The sequence below is a fragment of the Crocuta crocuta genome, unplaced genomic scaffold, assembly GCF_008692635.1.
Source record: "Crocuta crocuta isolate KB4526 unplaced genomic scaffold, BGI_CrCroc_1.0 scaffold78, whole genome shotgun sequence".
NCBI lineage: Eukaryota > Metazoa > Chordata > Mammalia > Carnivora > Hyaenidae > Crocuta > Crocuta crocuta.
Genome location: NW_027532617.1, coordinates 19,740 through 43,785, shown reverse-complemented (window position 1 = coordinate 43,785; position 24,046 = coordinate 19,740). Strand labels below are relative to the sequence as shown.

Below are 24,046 nucleotides of genomic sequence, written 5' to 3'. Positions count from 1 at the left end.
TTTCTTAAAGAGAATTTCAGGAGTGTGATCAATGCAACAGATGGTGGAATGCAGAATATATAAACTGGAGACAAAAAAGCCAAGGCATGCAGAGCCCAGGGCATTAGAAGGTTGACTGATCTACTTAGGTGTTGAAGCCCTGAGACAACACAGACACAATTTGAAGGTAAGTAGGTGAAAAATTTGAGGGAAAGGACAGGGCAGTTTAGCCAGCTGGCAATTAGCTTCAAGGGGGCAGGGTGTTTGCAGAAGAGAAAGGAAATGGCAAGCAGGGAGAAGAGAGAACAGTGACTCCCCACACCCCTCACCCCTGCCCTAAGGCTTGTAAGAAGCCTGAGAGAAGTGTGTGGGATGCAGAGCCTTAGGGACTAGTCTCCTGTAAGTCGGAGTGGAGGTAACATGCAGAGAAGAAACTGCTGATAGGAGGCAATCTGCTAACTATAAAGAGTTCTAGTGTGTAGAGAGAAGGGTTGGGGTGAGGGTGTGTATGTGGGGGGTGTGTGTGGAGTCCAGAGCAAATGAGACTTTGGGAGAAAATGGATGACTGGGGGATATTCCAGGTGGTGCCTGAGGCATAAGGGGATCTTAGTCGGAGAGTGGCAGGATCAACTATTTTCTGCAGACATGATCCCTAACACTGCAGTGATTAAAATACCTGTTAGTAGCTTTTTAAAAAGTGTATTTCACTGCCTGCTCTATCAGTTGGGAAATCATACATAATACTTAGATCTCATTTTCTATCTCTAAAGGATAAATAACCATGACGCTTTTCTACTTTTCAGAAATTATGAAAACTGGACAAAGACGGTAAGCTCCTTAGAGAAAGCATTTACATAAACGATCCATCCTAAGTATATTTTAAAAACAAATACCAAATAGAATTGAAGTAAATAAGGTTTTCTAAGGCTTCTATTATACTAAAATCACTCAAAAAATAATAAAAACTATGTAAAGGCTATATAGTGTGAAATTTCTTCCGAACTTAACGGGTACCTTAAGGTTGACTTAACATGGAAAATAATTTTTATAACTCTATTACACAATAAAACTTGTAAATCTATTGCATTCATAAAACAAAATATCAAGCTGAACTTAATCCAAGAAAGACTCAACAAATAGACTTTGAATGCACTCTAAAAATATTCTCTGATCTTTTGCTCATATGGCATCAAGCCTAGCAAAAATGCTTTTACCGAGTGGACACTAAATACATCGAAGATATAGTCAAGTTGATAAAGCAAATCTTCTCGGCATTGCACCGATGACACATCTGGACTAGCACTAACACAAATATGAGTTGCTAATACAGGCCAAATACAGAGTTTTAAATTTTCTAGTAACCATATTAGAAGAAATAGAAACAGGTAAAATTAATTTTAATATATTTTATGTCACCCAATATGTTAATAAGGTACTTTACTTTTTTCCCAAATCTTTGGAATCTGATGTGATTTTATATTTATAGCACATCTCAACACAGACCAGCCCCATTTCAAGTGCTCCGTATCTACCTGAGGCTGGTAGTTACTGGACTGGACAGCAGAGCTTCAGACATTTCAAAGACTTCCGAGATACCTAAATGCAGTTTTTCTTTTTTTCACGTTTATTTTTGAGACAGAGAATGAGCACAAGGGAAGAGGGGCAGAGAGAAGGAGACAGAGGATCCAAAGCAGGCTCTGCGCTCACACCTTTGGTGGGGCTCAAACTCTTGAACCATGAGACCATGACCTGAGCCGAAATCAAAATTGGCCACTTAACCAAATGAGCCACCCAGGCGCCCCCTAAAATGCAATTTTTCTAATTGCTCTACAAATCTAACATTCAGGATTCTATATCTGTGTCTAAAAGAAAGAAAAAAATAAATGACAGTAAAAGAAAAAAACTTTTTTAAGTATCAAGGGCTAATGGTCTTACTAAATACTAAAAAAATTCTACTAAATAAAACCTTCTATCTTTTTTTACGCTCTCACATAAGGAATAATTAGATTTGCCTCTTTTTCCTGAACAGCAAGAAAGTTCATTCCAGAATGTGATTTCCCAGTTGCTTGAACAATATTGTATTGCTATAAATAGTAAAATAAAACCATCTTACCTAAGCCATACAGAGCAATTTTTGTGCTTCCTTTTTGGAGCAAAACTGGACTAATGTCTATCTTCTCTACAGACGCTGAACGTCCAAAGTGGTTTACAAATCCAGCACAGCTTAATATGTCCAGGGCACAGAGGGCATCTGCCTACACAAAATGTTTTCAAAGAATATTAATGTATATATCTAAAAATAAGTAATCTGCATCATATTACCTATTAAAAGTATATTCCATATACCACTCACTAAAACATAGATTAGGATAGTGTCTTCTCAAAATAAAACTATAATAGTAAAAGTATTTGCTATCCTTCTTCAATTACAAATGACCTACTGTAACTGTAACCACATGCTAAATGCAAGGTTAACATTTCATCAAAACTTACGATGTCTCAGCCACCAAAAAATAAAAACCATCCATGAAATGAGTGCTTGGTATAATATTAAGCTGACTTTGTAAGCCATGGGGGAAAAAAACTAATGAGCAGTGATTTACAGTGCTAATGATCAGATAAAACAAAAAGATATTTCAAGGGTAGGACCTCTATAACGTCCTTCCCTATCAAACAGGTAATAAGATGATCTAATTTAGATTTAGAACTGTTCATGAAAAATCATTTTCTACCAGTGAGATTTTGAAATAAGAGACACAAAAGCACCGGGTAAACAGTAAAGCTTCCTACAAATACTAGGTATTTATCCCTACTCCGAGTTACTGGTTGTCAACCACAGCTAATGAAATAAAAGCATACCTCACATACCAACTATTATTACAGATTTTTAAAAATTACGTAAGAAGCAATATAAATAAAAGACTGTATGGATGAAAAAAGTCAACTTGACTTTCTGAGTCAATTGGACAAAAAATTTCTGGGAAGGACAAGAATGCCTTCCACCAACAAAAGTGACAACAAACTGTAAGAACCCAGTAAGTACCCCTGTGGGATCATCATGATTGCCATGAATACTGAACACTGGAATCGAAATGTTGAAATTGCCATCTTGGTAGTTCACCCACGGAAACCTTAAAAACAAAACAAAAGTTAATGTTTCCATAAAAGACAAAAGCTGTTTTCTCCAATATCCTCTCCTAAAATATTAATACAACTGATGGGCACACTGGATGATATAAGCCAGCAGAAGACTATGAGTTCAGAGCTTTAAAGAAATACAATACATGCAACAATTCATTGCAACAATTCATTCCAAGTTGAAGTACCTCAAAGTACCACTTTCAAGAAAACACTGCGATATATGGTGCTTGTGAATTGTATGAAAGAGTAGGATATCTGACTAATGGCAAGTAAAGATGCTTTCAAATTTTGAAAGGTCTTCGTATAAGAATGGGGAGGGGAGGTAAACATCCATTTTGGAATCCAAAATTCAAAATTCCAGCTCTATCACATACTCGTACAATTTGAGTCTCCCACCCATAGAGCGCCTGGGTGGCGCAGTCAGTTGAGGGTCTGACTCTTGGTTTCGGCTCAGGTCATGATCTCTGTGGTTTCAAGCCTATGTCGGGCTTNGCGCAGTCAGTTGAGTGTCTGACTCTTGGTTTCGGCTCAGGTCATGATCTCTGTTTGTGGTTTCAAGCCTATGTCGGGCTCTGCTCTGACACCGTGGAGCTTATTTGTGATTCTCTCTTTCCCTCTCTCTCTGTCCCTCCCCTGCTCTCAAAATAAATACATAAACTTAAAAAAAAAAAGTCTCCCACCCATTCTTGCCCCTGGAGTCACTTAGCTCTTCTTCTCAGAGGCAGATGCCATTAGAAACTTCATATTGTATCTCTGCAAAAATATCTTCTACTTTCATTAGCAAATAAATGCAATGAGTTGCAAATATTCTTCCTACCTTAACTGTTTGACTTTTGACTCTGTTCTAGGCAGTTTTTGCCCTGCAGAAATTTACTTTTACAAAGACAAACATCAATTTTACTTTTATGGCTTCTTAGCTTGATCATACATAGAAAAGCCTTTTCCACATCTATATTTTTAAAAAACATCTAATAGTTCTACATTTATTGAATAATTCATATTTTTCCTAGAGATAGGAGACACCACCTTCTTCAAATATTAAATGTCTACATGTACACTGAGTCTATTTCTGAATCTCTTTACTCTTTCATTTATCTGCCTATCAATTCATGAGTGATATTACATTTTTAGTTACTGTACCATTATATTTTTGTAACTTTATTATCAAATAATCGACATATAGCATTGTATAACTTTATACAATGTATTATTTGAAACAGATATATTGCAAAATAAACACTAGTTTGGCTAACACTTGCATCACATCCATTTTCTTGTGTGTGTGTGTGTGTGACAAGAATATCTGAAATGTACTCACAGAAACTTTTAAGTATAAAATAAAATATTATCAACTATAAAGCACTATGCACGTCAGATCCTTAGAACTCACTCATCTTGTAACTACGAGTTAATATTCTCATCAACATCTACCACTTTCCCTCATGCCCTGGCCCTGGATAACCACCATTCTAGACTGTTCCCAAGTTCAGCTTTGTTAGATTCCACATGCTAAGTGATGTAATTACATAGTACTTTTCTTTGTCTGACTTATTTCAAAGTGTAATGCCCTCAAAGTCCATCCATACTGCAAATGGCATGATGTTCTTCTTTTTCATGGCTGAATAGCATTTCAAATGCATATATCATGCCACATTATCTTAATCTATCTTTAACCATTCATCCATTGAGAGGCACTGAGACTGTTTCCGTATCTTTGCCGTTGTGAACAATACTACAATGTACTTGGTACCTCTTTGAGGTCCTGTTCTTCATTTCATTTGGATACATATCCAGAAGGATTGCTTGATCATATGGTAGGTCTTTTTTTTTTTTAACTTTTTGAGGCTTCTCTATACTGCTTTCTATAGCGGCTTAGTCAATTTACATTCCCACCAACAATGTATACAAGTGTTCCCTTTTCTCCACATCCTCCTCAACATTTGTTCTCATTTTTTTGATGATAGCCATGTGTGAGATGATATCTTATTGTGGTTCTGATTTGCATTTCTCTGATGACTAGTGATTTTGAGCACCTTTTCATATACCTGTTGGTCATTTGTATGTCTTCTTTAGAAAAATGTCTATTCAGTTCCTTTGCTTGTTTTTAATTGGATTGGATTTTTGGTCTTTTTTTTTTTTTTGCTATTGAGATACAGAAGTTCTTTACATATTTTACCTGTTAACATCTTATCAGATATATGACTTAAAAGACTTAGAAATATTTTCTCCTATTCCACAGGTTCCCTTTTCATTCTGTTGATGGTTGGTTGCCTTTACTGTGCAGCAGCTTTTTTTTAGTTTGACACAGTCCCACTTATTTTTCCTTTTGTTTTCAAACCCCAAAAAAATCACTGCCAAGAATGATGTCAGGAACTTATTCTTACCATGTTTTTTTTTTTTTAATGTTTTATTTATTTCTGAGAGAGAGAGAGAGAGAGAGAGAAAGAGAGAGAGACAACATGAGCAGGGGAGGGACAGAGAGAGAGGGAGACACAGAATCTGAAGCAGGCTCCAGGCTCTGAGCTAGCTAGCTGTCAGCACAGAGCCCGACGCGGGGCTCAAACTCAACGAACTGTGAGATCATGACCTGAGCCGAAGTCGGACGCTTAACCAACTGAGCCACCCAGGCGTCCCTTCCCATGCTTTCTTCTAGGAGTTACACAGTTTTAGGTCTCACATTCAAGTCTTTAATCTATTTTGAATTAATTTTTGTGTGTGGTATAAAGGGGAGCAGCTTCATTTCTTTTGGATGTGGCTGTCCAGTTTTCCCAATACCATTTATTGAAGAGACTATTCTTTCCCCCATTCATTTCCCTCATATATTCTTGGCTCCTCTGTCATAAAGTAATTGACCAAATATGCATGGTTTTATTTCTGCCCTCTCTATTCTGTTCTACTAATCTGTATGTCTATTTTTATGCCAATGCCACACTGTTTTGATTACTATAGCTTTGTAATATAGTTTGAAATCAGCAAGGGTGATGCCTCCACCTTTGTCTTTCTTCCTTAAGATTGCTTTGGATATTTGGGGTCTTTTGTAGTTCCATACAAATTTAAGATTTTTTTTCTATTTCTATGAAAAAAAAAAACCACTAGAATTTTGATAGAGGTTATACTGAATGTGTAGATCACTTTGGGTAATATGGACAGCTTAACAGTATTCATTCTTCCTATCCACCAGCACAGAATATCTCCCCATTTTTTGTGTCTTCAGATTCCTTCACCAATGTCTTATAGTTCAGTGTATAGCTCTTCCACTTCTTTGACCAAATAAGTATTTTTTTTCTATTCTTTGTTTTCTTAATTTCTCTTTCTGATAGTTTGTTAGTATGTAGAAATGCAATTGATTTCTGTATTCCGATTTTGTATCCTGAACCTTTATTGAATTCATTTATTAGTTCTAATAGTTTTTTGGTGGAGTTAGGCTCTGTGCTGACAGCTCAGAGCACGGAGCCTGCTTCAGATTCTCTCTCTCTCTTTCTGTCCCTCCCCCATGCACACTCTCTCTCTCAAAATAAACATAATAAAAAAAGAAAAAATGGAGCAACTGGGTGGCTCAGTCGGTTAAGCATCCAACTTTGGCTCAGATCATGATCTCACAGTTGGTAGTTTCGATCCCCGCATTGGGCTCTGTGCTGATAGATCAGAGCCTGAGGCCTGTTTCAGATTCTGTGTCTCCTGTCACTGCCCCTCTCCCACTCATGCTCTGCCTCTCTCTCTCTCTCTGTCTCCCAAATAAATAAACATTAAAAAAATAAATATAGTTAAATAGATAAGAAATAAATCCAGATAGGTCTGTTTTCATAGGTTAGTATATATGCATCTATTTCTTAGCTCTGGGCACTGAGAGACCCTAGAAGCAGTGACTAGATAACAGCAATGTGTAAGCCTAGCATGTAGGTTTGGGCTTTCAAATACCATTTTCAAAAGGAACCAGGGCTCCTTGAAGAAATGGAGGAGTCTAAAGCTAGGAAAGGGAAAATAAAAATTTCACCTGGAGCATCTTCTAATGCCAAAAAATAAGAAATGGAGGGGAAAATGAGGGTAAGTCAAAAGGAGAGAGGAGCTAATCTGAAAAAGCACCCAATGGCTACCCCTTGTATAAACCATCTGAGCAACAAAATGGATTAAAATGATATTAAATTATAACACAGGGGCACCTGGGTGGCTCAGTTGGTTGAGTGTCGGACTTCGGCTCAGGTTATGATCTCACGGTTTGTGGGTTCGAGCCCCGCATCGGGCTCTGTGCTGACAGCTAGCTCAGAGCCTGGAGCCTGCTTCAGATTCTGTGTCTCCCTTTCTCTCTGACCCTCCCCTGCTCATGCTGTCTCTCTCTCTCTCAGAAATAAATAAAAAGCATTTAAAAAATATAAATAAATTAGAACACAAAGGGAAAGAATGAGTTCATATTGATATAAACAATTAAAGAAATTCCTACTGGTAGCTGAGTCAATAAATTAACAAGTGAAGGACAAGAGACAAATCTTCCTTACAGAAGAATTCTAATTAATAAATGCAGAAAGAATGTGGGAAACAAAATCAGCATTAGAACACCACAGTTGTAATTGCTATAGGCAAGAGCCACTGACAAATGCTAAAATTAGTGGACAAACTTTAAGGCAACACAGAATATGTGCACAGCTTCAAAATATTTCCCCCCAAATACTTACTAATGACTACAGTAGTTTTATTTTTTTAATGTTTTATTTATTTTTGAGAGAGAGATCACCAGTNCACAGAGCCCGATGCGGGGCTCGAACCCAGAAGCTGTGAGATCATGACCTGAGCTGAAGTCAGATGCTTAACCTCCTGAGCCACCCAGGTGCCCCATCTACAGTAGTTTTAATATGCCCATATCCCTCAATACTCCTTCTCCTCTCTAGGAAGTGAAACTTAAATCCCTCTCTTTGAGTGTGGGCTGGACTTAGCAACTTACTGATAATGAATGGTGGATTAAAAAGGAAAATCCTAAGTTGACAGCAGAGAAAGTTGGCAGACACCACCTTAACAGAGATCAAGGTTATCCTCACCAGTTATAAGCCATGTTGATAGCATGTATTTTGGGTATGCTACGAGAGAGCACTTCCCCTCTGTGGAATATTCTTTCTTGAAAACCCTTAATCCTGCTCTAATCACAGGAAAAACCCAAATTGAGAGACAATCTACAAAATGCCTGACCGGCATACTTTAGAAGTATCGGGGAAAGGAAAAATTAAGAAAAGACAGAGAAACTGGCATAGTCTGAGGAGACTGAGAGAACATTTTAACGCGTAGTATGGTATCCTGTACAATGCCCAAGAAAAACCACGAGCTATCTTTACGACACGGGGTTCTAGGTGGCTATCGTCAGTCAGTCCCCAAAGTGCAATTATTAAGGGAAAAGAATGATACTACATCAAAATTAAGTACTGTACTTGTCAACAAAAGTCTCCATAAAAAGTCAAGACAGTCCACTGATTGGAAAAAAAAACTAATTTATGCTTAACAAAAGCTTAGCCTCTAGAACATATAAATAACTTCTGCAAATTCAATAGGAAAAAACAAAAATCCTAAGTTTTAAAATGGGAAACGATATGAACAGAGGATACCAAAATGTACAACAGAAATTTAAGAAAATTCTCAGTTCCACTATTAATTAGAGAAATACAAATTAATACAATGACATACAGAAAATTCAAAGAATTACACTTCCTATGAAAATAGCTCATAGTGAAGGTGAAATGGCTAATTGTTAATGTGTCTTTCACAGAAAATATTACACAGGAGGAAACACTCACTTAAGCATTTAAATATACTTACTTACTAAAACCAAAGTTGACTGACTGATCACTGAGAATTTCAAACTGGACAGGACGATCACCCATGCAATATTTTCTTAATAACTCGAGGCAGGTATGTAATGCTTTCCTTGAGGGCTTATTTTCATGAAAAAGATCACCACCTAACAAAATAAAATCCACCTAATCAACAGAAAATAGGGTGAAAATTAGTATGCTTTAGAGGTAAAAATGTTAAAACTATAAAGACATAGGAAAAAATCTCATAAAAGATACTACTGCGTATGGAGATTCAAAATTTTGTATTTTATTTATTTAAAGGGCCTGCAGTCTGTTGATTACTTTGACTCCAACTTAGGTTCCTAGGCCACATTCAAAAAAGCCATTTTGGGGCGCCTGGGTGGCTCAGTTGGTCATCCGACCCTTGATCTCAGCTCAGGTCATGATCTCACGGTGCCTGAGACCGAGCTCCACGTGGAGCACTGCATGAGCAGCATGGAACCTGCTTGGGATTCTCCCTCCCTCTGCCCCCTCCACATTCCCACAGGCGTGTGCGTGCATGCTATCAAACTAAACAGTAAAAAAAGAAATCCATCTTCAAATTATTGTACAAAACCTCTGACTCATGCTACCCAGAGTGATCATTATCTTTTTTTGGTTATTCAAATCAAACATAAATTTAAAACTCTGGGGCGCCTGGGTGGCTTAGTCGGTTAAGCGTCCGACTTTCGCTCAGGTCATGATCTTGTGGTTCGTGGGTTAGAGCCCCGCGTCGGGCTCTGTGCTGACTGCCAGCTCAGAGCCTGGAGCCTGTTTCAGTCTGTGACTCCCTCTCTCTCTGACCCTCCCCTGCTCACGCTGTGTCTCTCTCCTAGAAATAAATAAAACATTAAAAAAAAAACATTTAAAACTTTAATAGAACTTATGGACAAGATAACCTATTCAATCTACATTATTCACTCAATTCATTCAACAATTATTTAGGGCTCATACAGGCACTGCCACCTAAGGAAACTGCAATCTACAGAACAGATGATATCCAGGACTGACAATGTGCAATTCCCTGTACTGGGCCCTGAGGATTACAACGATGAATAAAATACAATCCTTTCCTAAATACGTTCAGAATCTAATCGAAGAGACAAACGGCTATGCATCTGAACCTGAGTCAGACTCAGACATGCACTAGAACGGGTATGTAAACAAACCAAGAGCAGCAATGACACTACACTTAATTCTCACTGAAGGGAAGAAGGCATCTGAGGATAGTGAGTGCAGAAGGAAATGTGTCAAAGGGGCGCCTGGGTGGCTCAGTCAGTTAAGCTTCCAGCTTCGGCTCAGGTCATGATCTCGCAGTCTGGGAGTTCAGGCCCCACAGGCTCTGACAGCTTAGAGCCTGGAACCTGCTTCAGATTCTGTCTCCCTCTCTCTCTGCCCCTCCCCCAATCATGCCTCTGTCTCTCTCTCTCTCAAAAGTAAATAAACATTAAAAAAAATTTTAAAAAAAGAAAGAAATGTGCCAACATGGTAGCATTTGAGTTGCACTACTAAGAATAAATGAGACTTTAAGGAAGAGCATTCTAGAAACAGGAGAGAAGAAATTATACAGAAAAAAAGTCCAGCATGCACACTTTCAAGAAGTGTATAATCTACCTAAAGAAACCTGATTAATTTCTTAGTTATACAGAAGAACCCAGATCACTTAGGCTACAGTAGTGGGGGGGAGGGGGACACCACCCGAAAAAGTATCACTTTGGCATGTGGACTGTTTTGAGTTAAAGGCAATTAAGACTTGGCAGACTCACAAAAAGCTTTTTTTAAAAATCTCCCCTAACTGCCTCAAAGAATTTAGATAGGGGGCCTATACAAAGAGAGCTATCATCAGAGATAACTTTTTATATCAGAAAGACCTCTCTCTCACTCTCTCTTTTTTTAAATTTCAGAGAGAGAGAGAGAGAGAGAGAGAGAGAGAGAGAGAGCGCGTGAGTCTGATCAGGGGAGGGGGAAAGAGGGAGAGAGAGCATCTTAAGCAGGCTCCATGCTCAGTGAGGAGCTTTATCACAGGCTGGACATCACTGTGAGATCATGACCTGAGGTAAAATCAAGAGCCAGATGCTCAACAGACTGAGCCACCCAGGTGCCCCCAAAAGACTTCTCTGTGTGGCATGACCAGCATTTGCTCTTCCCACCTTCCTATTAGTCATCTCCCTCCTGGAAACCCCAGACCGCTACCTCCTTTCTCTGTAGCTCAGGATGGCGTATAAGGCTCAATTACCTGACTGCCAGGGAGCCTCAGATTTTAATGAGGCTCCTATACATACAAAATCTGGTTTTCTCCTGTTAATGTGTCTGAAGTCAATTTAATTATTAGAACAGCCGAAGAATCTAAAAGGGAAGAAAGGAAAAGTTTTCCATCTTACAGTAGTCAGAGAAGCTTCAATAAAAATGCAAGACTTATGCTAGGTCTTCAGAAATGAACAGGATTTGAGTAAAGGAAGAAAATGATCACAACAGCATAGAAAAAAACAAAACAAAAAACATTTTGGGTGGAGGGTGGAGCAGCTGTTTAAACAGTATAGTTTTACTTTTGCAAGACGAAGAGTTCTGGAGACTGGTTACACAACCATGTCAATGTGCTTCAGGCTGATAAAGTGTACACTCAAAAACAGTTAAGATGGTGAATTTTGTTAGGTGTACTTTACCACAAATAAAAAATATTTTTAAATATTTTTAAAAGCTGTTTGTGACTCCAGGGAACACTGAAAAGGACAGAACTTGCTTCTGTGGTTTTCCTCCCACAAAGTGAATCCAATCATGGGGAATATCAGACAAATCCAACTGAGGCATAGTCTATAAAGTAACTGGCCTACACCCTTCAAAAATGTCAGGGTCATGAAAGACAAAGGCTGACTGAGGAAATGTACCAGATTACAAGAAGCTAAGGGGACATGACAACTAAATGCAAAATGTAACCCCAGGTAAGACCTGGACTCTAACATCTTGCCCCTGACTGCTGTAACTGACATTACTGAGACAACTAGCAACACCCTAAAGTCATGTAACAGTGTCCAATCAATTTTAATTCCTTGATTTTGATAAGTGCACTGTGGTTATATATGCAATTTACTCTCAAATGGTTCAGGATAAAAGTGTGTGTGTGTGTGTGTGTGTGTGTGTGTGTGTGTAAAGAGACAGAATAAAGCAAATGTGGTAAAATGCAGGAAAACCTGGGTGAAAGGTAAGGAATTCTTTGTATTATTCATGCAATATTTCTGTGAGACTGATATTGTTTCAAAATTAGAAGTTAAAAAAAAAAGGCTCCAAGAAATTAAAAAGTAGAAATAAAGAGAGTTCGATGGCATAGACACACAAAATAGGGCACTTAAAGTCAGGAAAAATTTCGATTTCAATAATAAATAATTTGTTAAATACAAACTAAAGGAAAAAGTAAAATAAAATACGCATCTGAAGTACCAGCATGGGGCCATGGGGGGAGGGGAGTGTTAAAATTAAGGGATGGAGGAAGGGAATTGAGGAAATAGAAGGGAAGCAAAAGATGAAGTACAAGACGTTCATGCTCAGGAAAAGAAAAATTTTAGTACTATAAGAAAGAACACAAGTTTTTCTGGCAGGAAACAGACCTCCTTTGGTTCCAAGTTTCCCTTGCCCTCAGGTAAAGAGGAAATCATCTTAAAAGGAGATACTACTAGACATTCCTTCATTCATTAACAATTTTATTATTTTTTTAATTTTATGTTTATGGGGTGAGGGGAAGAGAGAGGGGAAGACACAGAATCCAAAGCAGGGTCCAGGCTCTGAGCTGTCAGCACAGAGCCTCATGCAGAGCTCGAACTCACAGACCGTGAGATCATGACCTGAGCCAAGCTTGGATGCTTAACTGACTGAGCCACCCAGGCACCCCTCATTAACAAATTTATTAAGAGCTACCTACTGCTTACTAGATCCTTTCTAGATGTTAAGATACCGTATGAACAAGCAGAAAAGATTTTTCACTCTCATGGAATCTACCTTCTAGTGTAGAAGGTCAATAGTCAACAAGTAAGCAATATATTATTTCAGATGGTGTGATGAAAAAAATAAACAAAGTAATTGATAAAAGAGTGTTTGGAGATATCCAGGAAGACGTCTACCAAAGGTAAAGCATGCTCCAAGCAGAGAGAACTGACATGCAAAGGTCCCAGAGTAGAACATGCCAGTGTGGGTGGAGCACAGTGAACAAGGCATAGAGTTGTTGTAGAAGACTCCTGACAGAGGCCAGACCATGTTGAGCCTTGTAATTTGAATTTTATTTTAGATTCTCTAGAAGGCCACTTGGAAGATTTTAAGGAGCAGAGTGATAGGATCTGATCTATGATTTTAAAAGTTCACTTTAGCTGCTATGCTGAATAGATGCAGGGAAAAAGAAGGCTAACAGAAAGGTACATGGGGAGCTATTGCAGGAAAATATGATAAAAATCTGGGGCTAAATATATAGGTACAAAAACAATTTCCATATACATTCAGAAGGAAGAACTAAAAGAGTTGCGGATAAACTGAACAGAACTCTGAGGAAAAGTCAAGGTTGGAGATACTAATTTGTAAATCATAAGCATTTATGTTTCTTCCTCAGCTCTCTCCTAAAATGTCCAGCAGGACACGTGAACTGCCTACCGCAATGTTGACCTGAAAGTCTTACTGGAATCTCCCAGCTCAAATGGTCTAAATCAGAATTCATCACCTTCCTACACAAAGAAGTACCTCTTCCTTATTTAGAACCTATTTCTATTACTGGTGCCACCATTCGCCCAAACTTCACATACTCTAGTCACTGTCCTGTCCCTTTCTCACAACCCTACCTCTGAAGTATTCAAATCCAATCTTCGAAACACCTCTGGCATTTACTTCCTTTTTTCCATCTCATGCCACTACTTTAAAAAAGCCTCAAACCGGTCTTTAATTCATGCTATATCCTGTTGCCTGAAGATTTTTCCATTGAATTGGGTACAGACTCCTCAGTCTGGCATTTGAAACCCTCCTTAATACAGTTCAAACCATGCCTTTAGTCTTTCAGCAAGCTTTCTAACAAATGGCCTACTAATGAGCCAAATTGACCTGTTGTGCCCCTAACATTTGTCACATTGTCTCATCTCTGTGTCCTTCTTCCTGTGAACCATACATTCTCTATGCTCTTCACCCATCAAAAGCCTACCCTTCCTTCAAAGCCCAACTTAAATGCCATCTCGTTCATTAAACTAATCTTGCTATCCTCTACCTGATCTCTTCTATGCCTAACCTCCCAGGAAAGGCTGTTTTTAATTCTTAATCGTTCTTACCACTTGAGACCTTTCATCGGGGCATTATGGGCATTTGTCTTACCTCACATCTTGTTACGCTTTATGTTCTTAGAAAGCAGAAACTATGACGGTTTCCATTTCAAATAGAACCTGCCACAGGATCCTGCACTCAGTAAACACCCCATAAATATTTGTAAACTTTTACAAATCTCTCACAAAAGTAGCTCCTACTTGAATTAGGGGACAAGACACTCAAATCTGCTTTGCACTTTCAGTATATTGACATTTAAGCAGGCAACGGGAGCACATGAACCTATAAAACCAACCTCTAACTTACGAAAGTCAAGAGCCTATTGACTAAGAGAACATAATAGAAATTGAAAAATGTAAACCCAACTCACTTCATTTTCCTGGGCAAGTCTTAAAATCTCATCAAATGTTACAAATGTATCATTTCCTCTGACTGCATCTTTCTCCATAAATCCCAGATGAATATCTGTGGCAACTAAGATTTTAAATGTATTTTCATCATCACTGTATTAAAAAAGAAAAAACAGGTCAATATAATTTGTTAAAAGTATGTTCAAACCAATTAAAATCTAAATTTATAAGATAAATAAGAGCAATTATGTAGTAAAATCGCTTTTCTATCCTTAAAATAGGTCTAAAAATGTGAAGTATCCAACAGATCTTTAACATTACACGGTTTGCCTACCACTAATTCAAAGCAGAACAAACATATGAATTTTTTAAAAATTCTGTGACTTCTTCAAAAAAGTATAACCTTGTTACAACCAGTTTTATACACTCCTTTGTACACTGGACCCCAAAGCTTGGTTGTTTTTGAATTCTATTCCACAGTGAAAAACTAAGAGGATTTGACCCCCTATCTAAACCTGCTGTTTATTTTGTACTTGTCCAGGAAAATCATACTTGGACTGGTTCATTTAAAAAGCCCTTCCTCTTACAAGCGGATTTTATCCTAATAAGCTAGTAAACTTACATTCCAGTCCCTGAAGACACTTGCTTGATTCTACTCTCTATACAAAGTCAGAGTTTCAATAACAAATTTGGCCAGGTAACAAACCAGAATCATTTACAATTCCATTTGAATTGGGTGGTATTCAAAGGGACTTTTATGTGAAGCAGCAATGTAGTAATTAATGCTTTTTTAAATTTAATGTAACTTTTAACTCTCTTTAAAATACTTAGGGATCTATGATTTCATCTCAACTTCCACTTGTCAACAGGTAGGGAAATACTATCTCTGAAAAATGAGAACACAAAACAGAGAAATTAAATGATTTACTGCATAACCAAGTGGAAGAAACAGGATTTAACCACTCAGGCTAATTTCACTAAATCACAGGGAACTTAAAAAAACTTCCATATATATCTCCAAAACTGAAATCTTTATATACGAGACTTTTCCAGAAAAGGTTTCTCTCCAAAAACCTCAGATGATATATATGCACACAGTTTTAATTGCTACACACACACACACAGGTTGTTCAAAATACTTTCAAGATCACATCACCCTTATGCTTCCATAGCAATTTACAAAGTATTTTCAAATGAATTCTCAATTTATCTGACAAAGGCAATTTTGTTCCAATTACATATAGAAGATGAAGAAATTGAGGTAAGGTCAGAGAATTGCAAAGTTGCCCAAGGTCACACACTATTAACCAAGGAACTGAAATCAGGGTGAAAGACTCCAAATCTAATGCTTTTTCCACATAACTTCTGATTCCTTTATTGATTTTCATTTTACTCAAATTCATTCCCAACTGATTCAATGCTAGAGCAATATACGGTTTAAATAGGCTTGCACTGACTAGTTAAGACTTCCTCACAAAAGTTCAAGAATATTTATATAGCTTCAATATTTTAAGACAAAACTGAAGAATATAAACTTAAATACTACAGTAATACACCAAATTACAAGGCCTCAACCTATAGGCGTATATTATCTTTTAGTCAGTAAACATACAATATTAATTTTTTTAACATTCTAAATGTTTTTTGATGACTAACATTTCTGTTCATGGGCAAACTCTTTATTCTGCCCATTTATTAAGTAAGTTTTCTTTTAAGGTGATCATAGCTGATGAGCTTTAGAAATCCAAAGCAACAAAAAAGATTCCAGAAGACAAGTGCTTACAGGGCATCTGCAGGACTCATTTCTGCAGTCAGTCCCGGGCCTTTGGAACCAGTTTTTTCTCCAAGTACTCCTGGGTCGTGTGCTCAAATATGTCAGAGAACTCACTCGATTTCAAATCCTAGCAAATACTAAAAGCAAAATTACATTATTATAAAACTCACATTCTTTTAAAATCAGACTACCAATATTTGGCATCTCATCTTCATCTAAGCACCTACTATATTTTTATTTAAGAATCAACAAATAGTAAATGGCACATCTCCAGTGCCATTCTAATTGCACCATTATGATTAAACTATGGGAAACTAATGTCTATCGAATGGACAAAAAAGGTAGTTCTGGCTTAGCACACAACTCTGGGCGTGCAGAAATGTTTAAATTGCATGTGCAGTCTACCCTGGAGCATGGACGTGACTCCCGACGTATTTCATGCTAAAAATCAAAACTGCTTAAAGAAAAGGTCTAATTTATGAAAAGAGAAGGGCCCACCTTTAAAACTAGTGTAAATAAACAGAAACACGTGCTCCGCGGAAAAACGCTCGGCGCCCGCAAGGCAAGTGGAAATGGCCAGGATACTCGGGCAAGAGTGTTTGCCACCGCGAAACCACCCCTCCCGCGTCCGGACTCCTGGTTCCGTCGAGATCCCAAGGCTCAACACACCCCACCACCAGAACCAGAACCCTCCAGGGTCTCGTCCCATTCTTTAGAAGAGGGTCAATCCACTCACGGCTTCCGCCCCCAATCCCACAGAAATAGGCGGTACGATTCCTAAACTGCCCCACACCCACATTCTCCATACCCTCATCGGACCCCCCAGGCCGTCTTTTACCCGGGAACAAGGGGCGGCGTTCGAGAGGAAAAAGGAAACAGCACCTCCCGAGCCTGCGTCTAAGAACCCTCTGGGCCACATACCTGAATTAGGCGGGAGAGAAAAACCAGCTCATTTCTCTCGCGATACCTCACTGATGACGGAGCACTCAAATCTTCAACTCTCATTGGCTGCCGAATGCCGTGTGGGAGCCGGGAAAGTAGCGGCGAGGCCCCGCCCTCATGCGGGAGCCAATCGTGAGAAGCTGAGGGACGACCCCGGAAGCGAGGTTCGCGGCGGCGATTTTCCCTTCTTTAAGGTGGGTAGCTCTTGCCTGTCCCGGCCCGCGCTCCTTGGTCCCCTCGCGCCACCTAAAAACTAGTGGGCCCTTAGGGGCGGGTCACCTGTCGACCCTGGCTGAGCCCAGCTGGTCGGGCTGCGTGGTGGGTCCTGGGTAGGGCTGGAGCAGCATCTCCACTCTTGGCTGTTTGGAAGGCCGCAGGCGCGACTCCGGGCCTGTGAAATGACCAATCGGTGCCAGAGGGCTTCTCCCGCATTCCCACTCCCCAGAGTTAGAGCATTCGGACCCTCGTATTCCCTGCATCCCCTTATTTTCGCCCCTGGACTCTGGGTTCAGTACATCTGTATTACTTTGTGCTCATAGCAGTAAAATTTGGTATAGTAAAAAAAGAGAAAGAAAGAAACTTTTGCATTAGAAAATCCGACCTTTCAGTTCCATTAAAGGGTCCTTAATCTAGGGCAGGTTGCTTTAATCTACCGGAAACTCTGCGCCTTCACCTGTAAAATGGGATTTATGACCCCATCTGTCACTGAGTTATTTGTAAGGAGTCGACATAGTTTAGATCTCTATCGAAATATGTTCTTTTAAGTTAAGAAACATACCCTATTTCTTCCTAGTGGAATATCGTCAAGTAAGAATCTTAATATATTTTTGACTCTAGGTTTGACTATTAATCTACCTAAAATTTAAAAATAAATTTTATATGTGACTTATTCTATCTGAAGCAGTAAATTCAAAATTTATTATAAAAAGGGGAGGAGTTTTTCTAGAAAGGAAAAGGGGGTTAAAATATGTGCTATATTATTTCTTGGTATCTATTAAGTGTTTAATGAATTGATGTATGATCATTTTTGTGTTGCAAGGTTCAGAGAATAGTTTGAGAGTAAAGAAAAAAATGAGAACTCCAATGGGAGTTCCTAAATACAAAGATCAGAAATACAGAACAGACTGGTGGTTACCAGAGGTGAGAGCAGTGGGGAGATAGATAAAATAGCTGAAAGGTCTGGGAGGTACAAATCTCCAGTTATAGGATAGGTAAGTCATAAAGATGAAAATTGCAGCAGAGAATATAGTCAATAATATAGGAGTATAATCAATAAGTAAATATAATCAGTAATATCGTATACTCTAGTGAGCATTGAGTAATGTATGGAATTGTTGAATCACTATGTCACATACCTAAAATTAACATTGTATATCAACAATACGTCAATAATAAAAGGTGAAAATTCCAAGAGAACTAGTAAAATGCAAAGCAGTTCTGATGAGGTCTCTCAATAGACTCTGAAAAGCTGGGGAGGAGTTGGAAATCCTTTAGTATAGTAGTTCCGTTTTACAATGAAGTAACAGGCCAAGAGAAGTTATTAGTTATGAGTGACAGATTTAAGCTTGAATTTAGTACTTTAGCACTAGTTATAAAATCTAATGCCACATTAGTACTGAATACCATTTAACTTATGAGATTAAAAAGAAATTAGTATCTTAAGGGTATGACTAACCTGAAACTTCTCTGAATCCATTCCACACAAAATCAAATGATAGGGCTTTAATTAAAATTAATTCTATAAATATTTCTTAATGCCCTCTGTGTAAGTAAGGCATAAATATAAGTTAAATATAGCCCCTATCCTTAAGCTTATTAACTTCTGAGGGACTAAAACAAGAACAAATTAGTGCTGAAACAAGGCAATACGTAGCACAAAAAAAGCTACCAGAGAGATCTGATTTTGAAGTTCAGGAAAGATTTAACGGAAGAGATAACATCTGAGAAGAGCCTTGATAGACTGATTTCAACAAATATAATTGGGAGGCTGAGAAATGGTATTTTTAAGATATTAGTTACATTTTTAAAAATTGGTTAAGATTTAATAAGCTGTGTAACTCTCTAAGCTGATATTGTTTTATAAGTTAATATGGCAGCCTAGCTGAATAAGTGTCACTTCCTTCAAGAAGCCTTCTCTAATCCTTTAGGACTTGGACTGGGTTAATTATAACCCTCTTGTATACTCATTGTTTTGGACAGGGTCCTGTTATAGCATAGATCATGCTGTTCTTGCCAGTCATCCCCATTAGACAATAAGCTTCATGAGGTTAAGACATGGACCTTGTTCATTACTGAATCCCAATGTCCAGACACTGGCACATACCGAGCATTCTATTCATATTTGTTGAATGGAGTGAATGATGGCCAAAATTCAGTTCAAAATAAGAAGCCAACTGAGAACTATAATTGTCTATCAATAAATGGGACTCCTTTTTAAAGCAGTGGATTTTCCTAAGCCTGAAATTATTAAAGTGGAAATAGGATGATTATTATAGATGCTATGATAAAGTTATCTGTAGGATAGGAGATTTGAACAGATGCCCTTGGGGCTATGCCATCTCTAATAATGCCCAAGTCTTTGAAGTAGCTTATTAGAAACTATAAGTTTTTGTTTCTGCTTTGCATCATCTATGTGTCTAGTCTATAAAAATCATGAATATACCTTTTGTTTAAATTATAATTTAGAAACTTTAAGAATTTATCACTCCATATAATACAATAGTATCTAAACCAATAGATTCAGAGTAATATGACCATTGACTTAAGAAAATAAGGAGTTTTAGACCATTGAAGATATAGCTAACTGAAAACTCATTTCCAGTATTTAGAGACTGTAAAGGGTACCAATAATCCAAAAAGTTTAAACAGGGTTTATTTGTGTGTGTTTACAAAACTTATCTCTGCTGTTGATAAACACTCAGTTACTGTTTTTCTAATAATTTTTGTGTTTGTGTTTCCAGATCTTGATGGATAAAATAAAGCAGACATAATTCGTCTCTAGAAAGATTAATTATACCCTGGCATTTGAAATGCTTTGTATTTAGAACAGTAGTGAAAATGGAAAAAGGGAAAGTCAGTGATGATGGAAAACCAGATCCAGAAAATTTCTTGGACTTTTCTGAACACTTTAACCAACTTGAATTGTTGGAAACACATGGGCACCTTATTCCCACTGGTACCCAAAGTCTCTGGGTAGGGAATTCTGACGAAGATGAGGAGCAAGATGAAAAAACTGAAGAGTGGTATCAATTGCAAGAAAAAAAAATGGAAAAAGATCCAAGCAAATTGCTTCTTTGGGCTGCTGAAAAAAATCGGGTAAAAACAAACAAAAACGTTAAAGAGGAAACCATAATATAGTAGGAAAAGTATTGGATTCGGAGCCAGAAGACCTTTTCCCTGAACCTCTATTTGGTTTGTAACTTTGGGCAAATCCTACCATTTCTGAACCTCTATTTTCTTACCTGTAAAAGTGGCCATCATAAAACCTGTATCTTTCATACAGGATTTTGAGGATCATACGAGGCAATGTGCATGAAAGTACATAGTAAGCCACAAAACATCCTATCAAGTATTATTTGGAAGTTTAAGGGATAATTATAAAGATGGCAAGAAGTCACCTATATTTTTAAATCATTTCTATTAAGTCATTAAGATCATCCTAGATACAACTATCATTTAGAGAAGGGAGGATGGGAATTAACATGTGCTTTATTACATTGTTTGATTTAATCCTCCTATATCCCTACAAGATAATAATATTCCCTTTTAGAGTTTAAGAAAATGAGATTCAGGAGTACTAATTTGCCCAGTATCATCCAATCTATTTTTCCCACTCATCCACTTCTACCTCATTTTACTAAGTTCCTCCATGTCTGTTAGTAAAAGGTCTTGTATTTTGGGGCAACTTTTTAATCAAAGAGCACACTGCATCCCACCAGAGATCCAAAGACCCAAGCTGAAAATCACTTCCTGAAAACACATTTCTAAGGTTGTTTTAGTTTGAGCTCTTTAATCTCTAGATTTCCTTGTAGCTTTGTCTTCTGATAAAGAAGTTTATTTTTTAGAGTTACACACTGTGTATATTGGTGTGATAACCCTACTGTCAAAGAATCAATCAGTATGTTTTCTTCACTAATGAAATAGAAAGTATTAAACACAATAGCCTGTATTATTTATCTAGGACTAAAGCTTTTATGCGATGAGCCTTAATTGGACCAGGAGTAAATGTATGTTTTAATATTCAGAGAATCACATTCTTAGATGCAAGAGCGTGGTTGACACTAACTATTCATTCTTAAATCTGTTGTCCCCGAAAGAGATGTTAAGTCATTTTTATTTTAACGTCATCTGCTAACAAGGAAGTTTTTATTGAACTTAATCAAGTTTAACACCATGAGACAGTTTAATTTTCTCCATTGACTGTTCAGGATTTTTAAAGATGTCTCTTCCTCCTTAGCTTACTACAGTGCGGAGACTACTTTCTGAAAAGTCCACTCACGTGAACACCAGAGATGAAGATGAGTATACCCCTCTTCATCGAGCAGCCTACAGTGGACACTTAGACGTTGTGCGTGAGCTGATTGCACAAGGGGCAGATGTCCATGCGGTGACTGTGGATGGCTGGACGCCCCTGCACAGTGCTTGTAAATGGAATAATACCAGAGTAGCTTCCCTCTTACTTCAGCATGATGCAGATATTAACGCGCAAACAAAAGGCCTCTTGACCCCCTTACATCTTGCTGCCGGGAACAGAGACAGCAAAGATACCCTAGAACTCCTCCTGATGAACCGCTACATCAAACCAGGTCTGAAAAACAACTTGGAAGAGACTGCATTTGATATCGCCCGGAGAACAAGCATCTATCACTAACTCTTTGAAATTGTGGAAGGCTGCACAAATTCTTCACCTCAGTCATAACGGTTCTAATAATTTTCCAAGTACCAGTGCCTCCTTTGTGTGAGATATGAAATACCCCATAATACAGAGTTGACATCAAAAATGTTTTACTGCAGACTTTCAGTGGTACACATTCGAATGCCCTTCGGAGTGAAAATGCCTGACCTTGATGTCAAAGTGTATTTGAAAGTTGTTTGGCTATATCTTTACTGATTTATGTGGAGTTTGTAATTTTTATCAGAAATAATTTTAACTTCTACTTAAAAACTTGTAACGGGTTGTACAGAAAACTAATGATATTTTTGGTGCTGATCCAAGAGAAGTGTATTTTTAAATATCCCCTATCCCGGATCTTTGTTGAGTATTTAGTATATTGACATGTATTTTTATAAGGTGAGCTAACTCAGAATTTAATTTAAAAATCTTAAATATACTGGTGCAGGTCAGCTGTCTTCTCGACATCACCATAGCCATTTGCTTTCGTTTTAAACCGTAAGAACTGACTTAGTAGTGACTGGAATTGTCGGAAGTTTTACAAAAAAAAACAGAAGAAAAGCCTAGATCTTTGTCTTTTAGAGCATAGACCATTTTCGGGAAAGTAGTTAGCTAAGTGTTTAGTCCACGAATGTTATATATACTGCCTCCACTACCACAGCTCACACAATCCTGTGGACAGTCCTACCTCACCCTGGTCAACCCACGTGATCCTTATTCCACTGGTGAGTCAGCATGACCTCTCAGACATGCACACAACTCTGCCTTGGTCCAAGAGATCATGATCTATCTGTTCTCCAACTGGTTTTACCCCCCTAATCCTGCTGTTTGGGGCACTGCTCAGATGGTCTCTCCTGTTCACAGGAAGTATTGCTTTTCCAAGATCCTCCTTTTATACAAGTCCTGCAAAGGCAAAGAGACAGGGGACAAGGAATTCTAGAAGTGAAGGGATGATGATTATATTGGGGCTGGAACCACAAAGTGGCTCAAGCTTTAAAAAGCCACGGCATGGATAGCAACAGAAGCATAAACATAAATATTCAGAAAAAAAAATAAAAAATTTGAGCAACAAAAATGGCACCAATTCTTTTTTTTTTTTTTTTTTTTTATAACAAATGTATCTCTTCCTTGGCTTGGGTCCGTAACATATTCATTCACCCAGCATACATTTATTTAATAACTCTTCTCTCAGTCTTTCCATCAGGAATTTCCCGTTGGTTACCTACCTCTCTGTGACTGTTCCCAAAGGGTTTTTCCCTCACCTCTTAACAGCAGAACTGACATGCTATGGAAAGGGAACTAAACCAATGGTGCGTCAGTTATATATTCACTGAGGTTTTGTTTTTGTTTTTTGAGCCAGCCCAGGTGATCCAGTTGTTCTGGACTAATAATGCTATGTAATCAAATACATTTGGTGGCTTTTGGGTTCAAAAAACTTGAATCATCTCAGAAAGGATAAGGTTCGAACTGAATCATTGTGACAAACAAGATTCAAGAATCAGGAGAGCTTCAGTTACTTCATGATCTCTGGCTAGGTGATGCCTCAGAGTATCAATGTCTATGATGCAAGGATTGAGGCAGAAAGTGTTTGGCCCAATTTAATGATACCAAAAGACAGGTACAATGATACAGACAATAAGTAGAACGGGACCCCATTTATCTCGGTAGACTGCTAAACGAGGCCACCTACTTAGAGTAGTTAAGTCACAGAGCCCATGGCTCCTTTCTTACTTTGGAATAAGTTGCATCTGTGATTTTATGTAAGCTTTCCACTTAAGTATGGGGCCAAAGACCCCTCCTTATTTCTAAGAAGCTGAGATGTGAGTGCTCCCTGGTTCCAGGCCTCAACATTCAACCAGTGCTACGT

At 38.1% G+C, this 24,046-nt stretch overlaps 2 protein-coding genes across 3 annotated transcripts in view; one reads left to right on the top strand and one right to left on the bottom strand.

The window, feature by feature from the left end:
• The window catches only part of MRE11 (MRE11 double strand break repair nuclease), a 72,211-nt gene extending 54,950 nt beyond the window's left edge, over window positions 1-17,261 (bottom strand). The window contains exons 1-6 of one of the 2 annotated variants that reach the window (XM_077780611.1): window positions 17,185-17,261; window positions 16,356-16,483; window positions 14,593-14,725; window positions 8,920-9,080; window positions 3,023-3,110; window positions 2,093-2,234 (exon numbers count right to left, since the gene is read on the bottom strand). In XM_077780611.1, the coding sequence (XP_077636737.1) occupies window positions 2,093-2,234; window positions 3,023-3,110; window positions 8,920-9,080; window positions 14,593-14,725; window positions 16,356-16,375 (544 nt within the window). In that variant the 5' untranslated portion in view covers window positions 16,376-16,483; window positions 17,185-17,261. Of the gene's footprint in view, window positions 1-2,092; window positions 2,235-3,022; window positions 3,111-8,919; window positions 9,081-14,592; window positions 14,726-16,355; window positions 16,484-17,154 lie in introns of both variants that reach the window. The other variant, XM_077780612.1, reaches the window with a different exon arrangement.
• A 167-nt stretch (window positions 17,262-17,428) lies between these two features.
• ANKRD49 (ankyrin repeat domain 49) lies at window positions 17,429-23,259 on the top strand. The gene is made up of 3 exons (XM_077780626.1): window positions 17,429-17,482; window positions 20,249-20,603; window positions 21,745-23,259. Exons 2-3 carry the CDS (start codon window positions 20,346-20,348, stop codon window positions 22,156-22,158), a joined length of 672 nt encoding a protein of 223 aa, XP_077636752.1. The 5' UTR covers window positions 17,429-17,482; window positions 20,249-20,345; the 3' UTR covers window positions 22,159-23,259.
• Window positions 23,260-24,046: the final 787 nt, after the last annotated feature.

Excerpts from the sequence above, each read along its gene's own strand:
- ANKRD49 (XM_077780626.1), top strand. The coding sequence starts at position 20,346 with ATGGAAAAAGGGAAAGTCAGTGATGATGGAAAACCAGATCCAGAAAAT. Across the intron at positions 20,604-21,744 it reads GGGCTGCTGAAAAAAATCGG|CTTACTACAGTGCGGAGACT; the intron begins GTAAAAACAAAC and ends CTTCCTCCTTAG.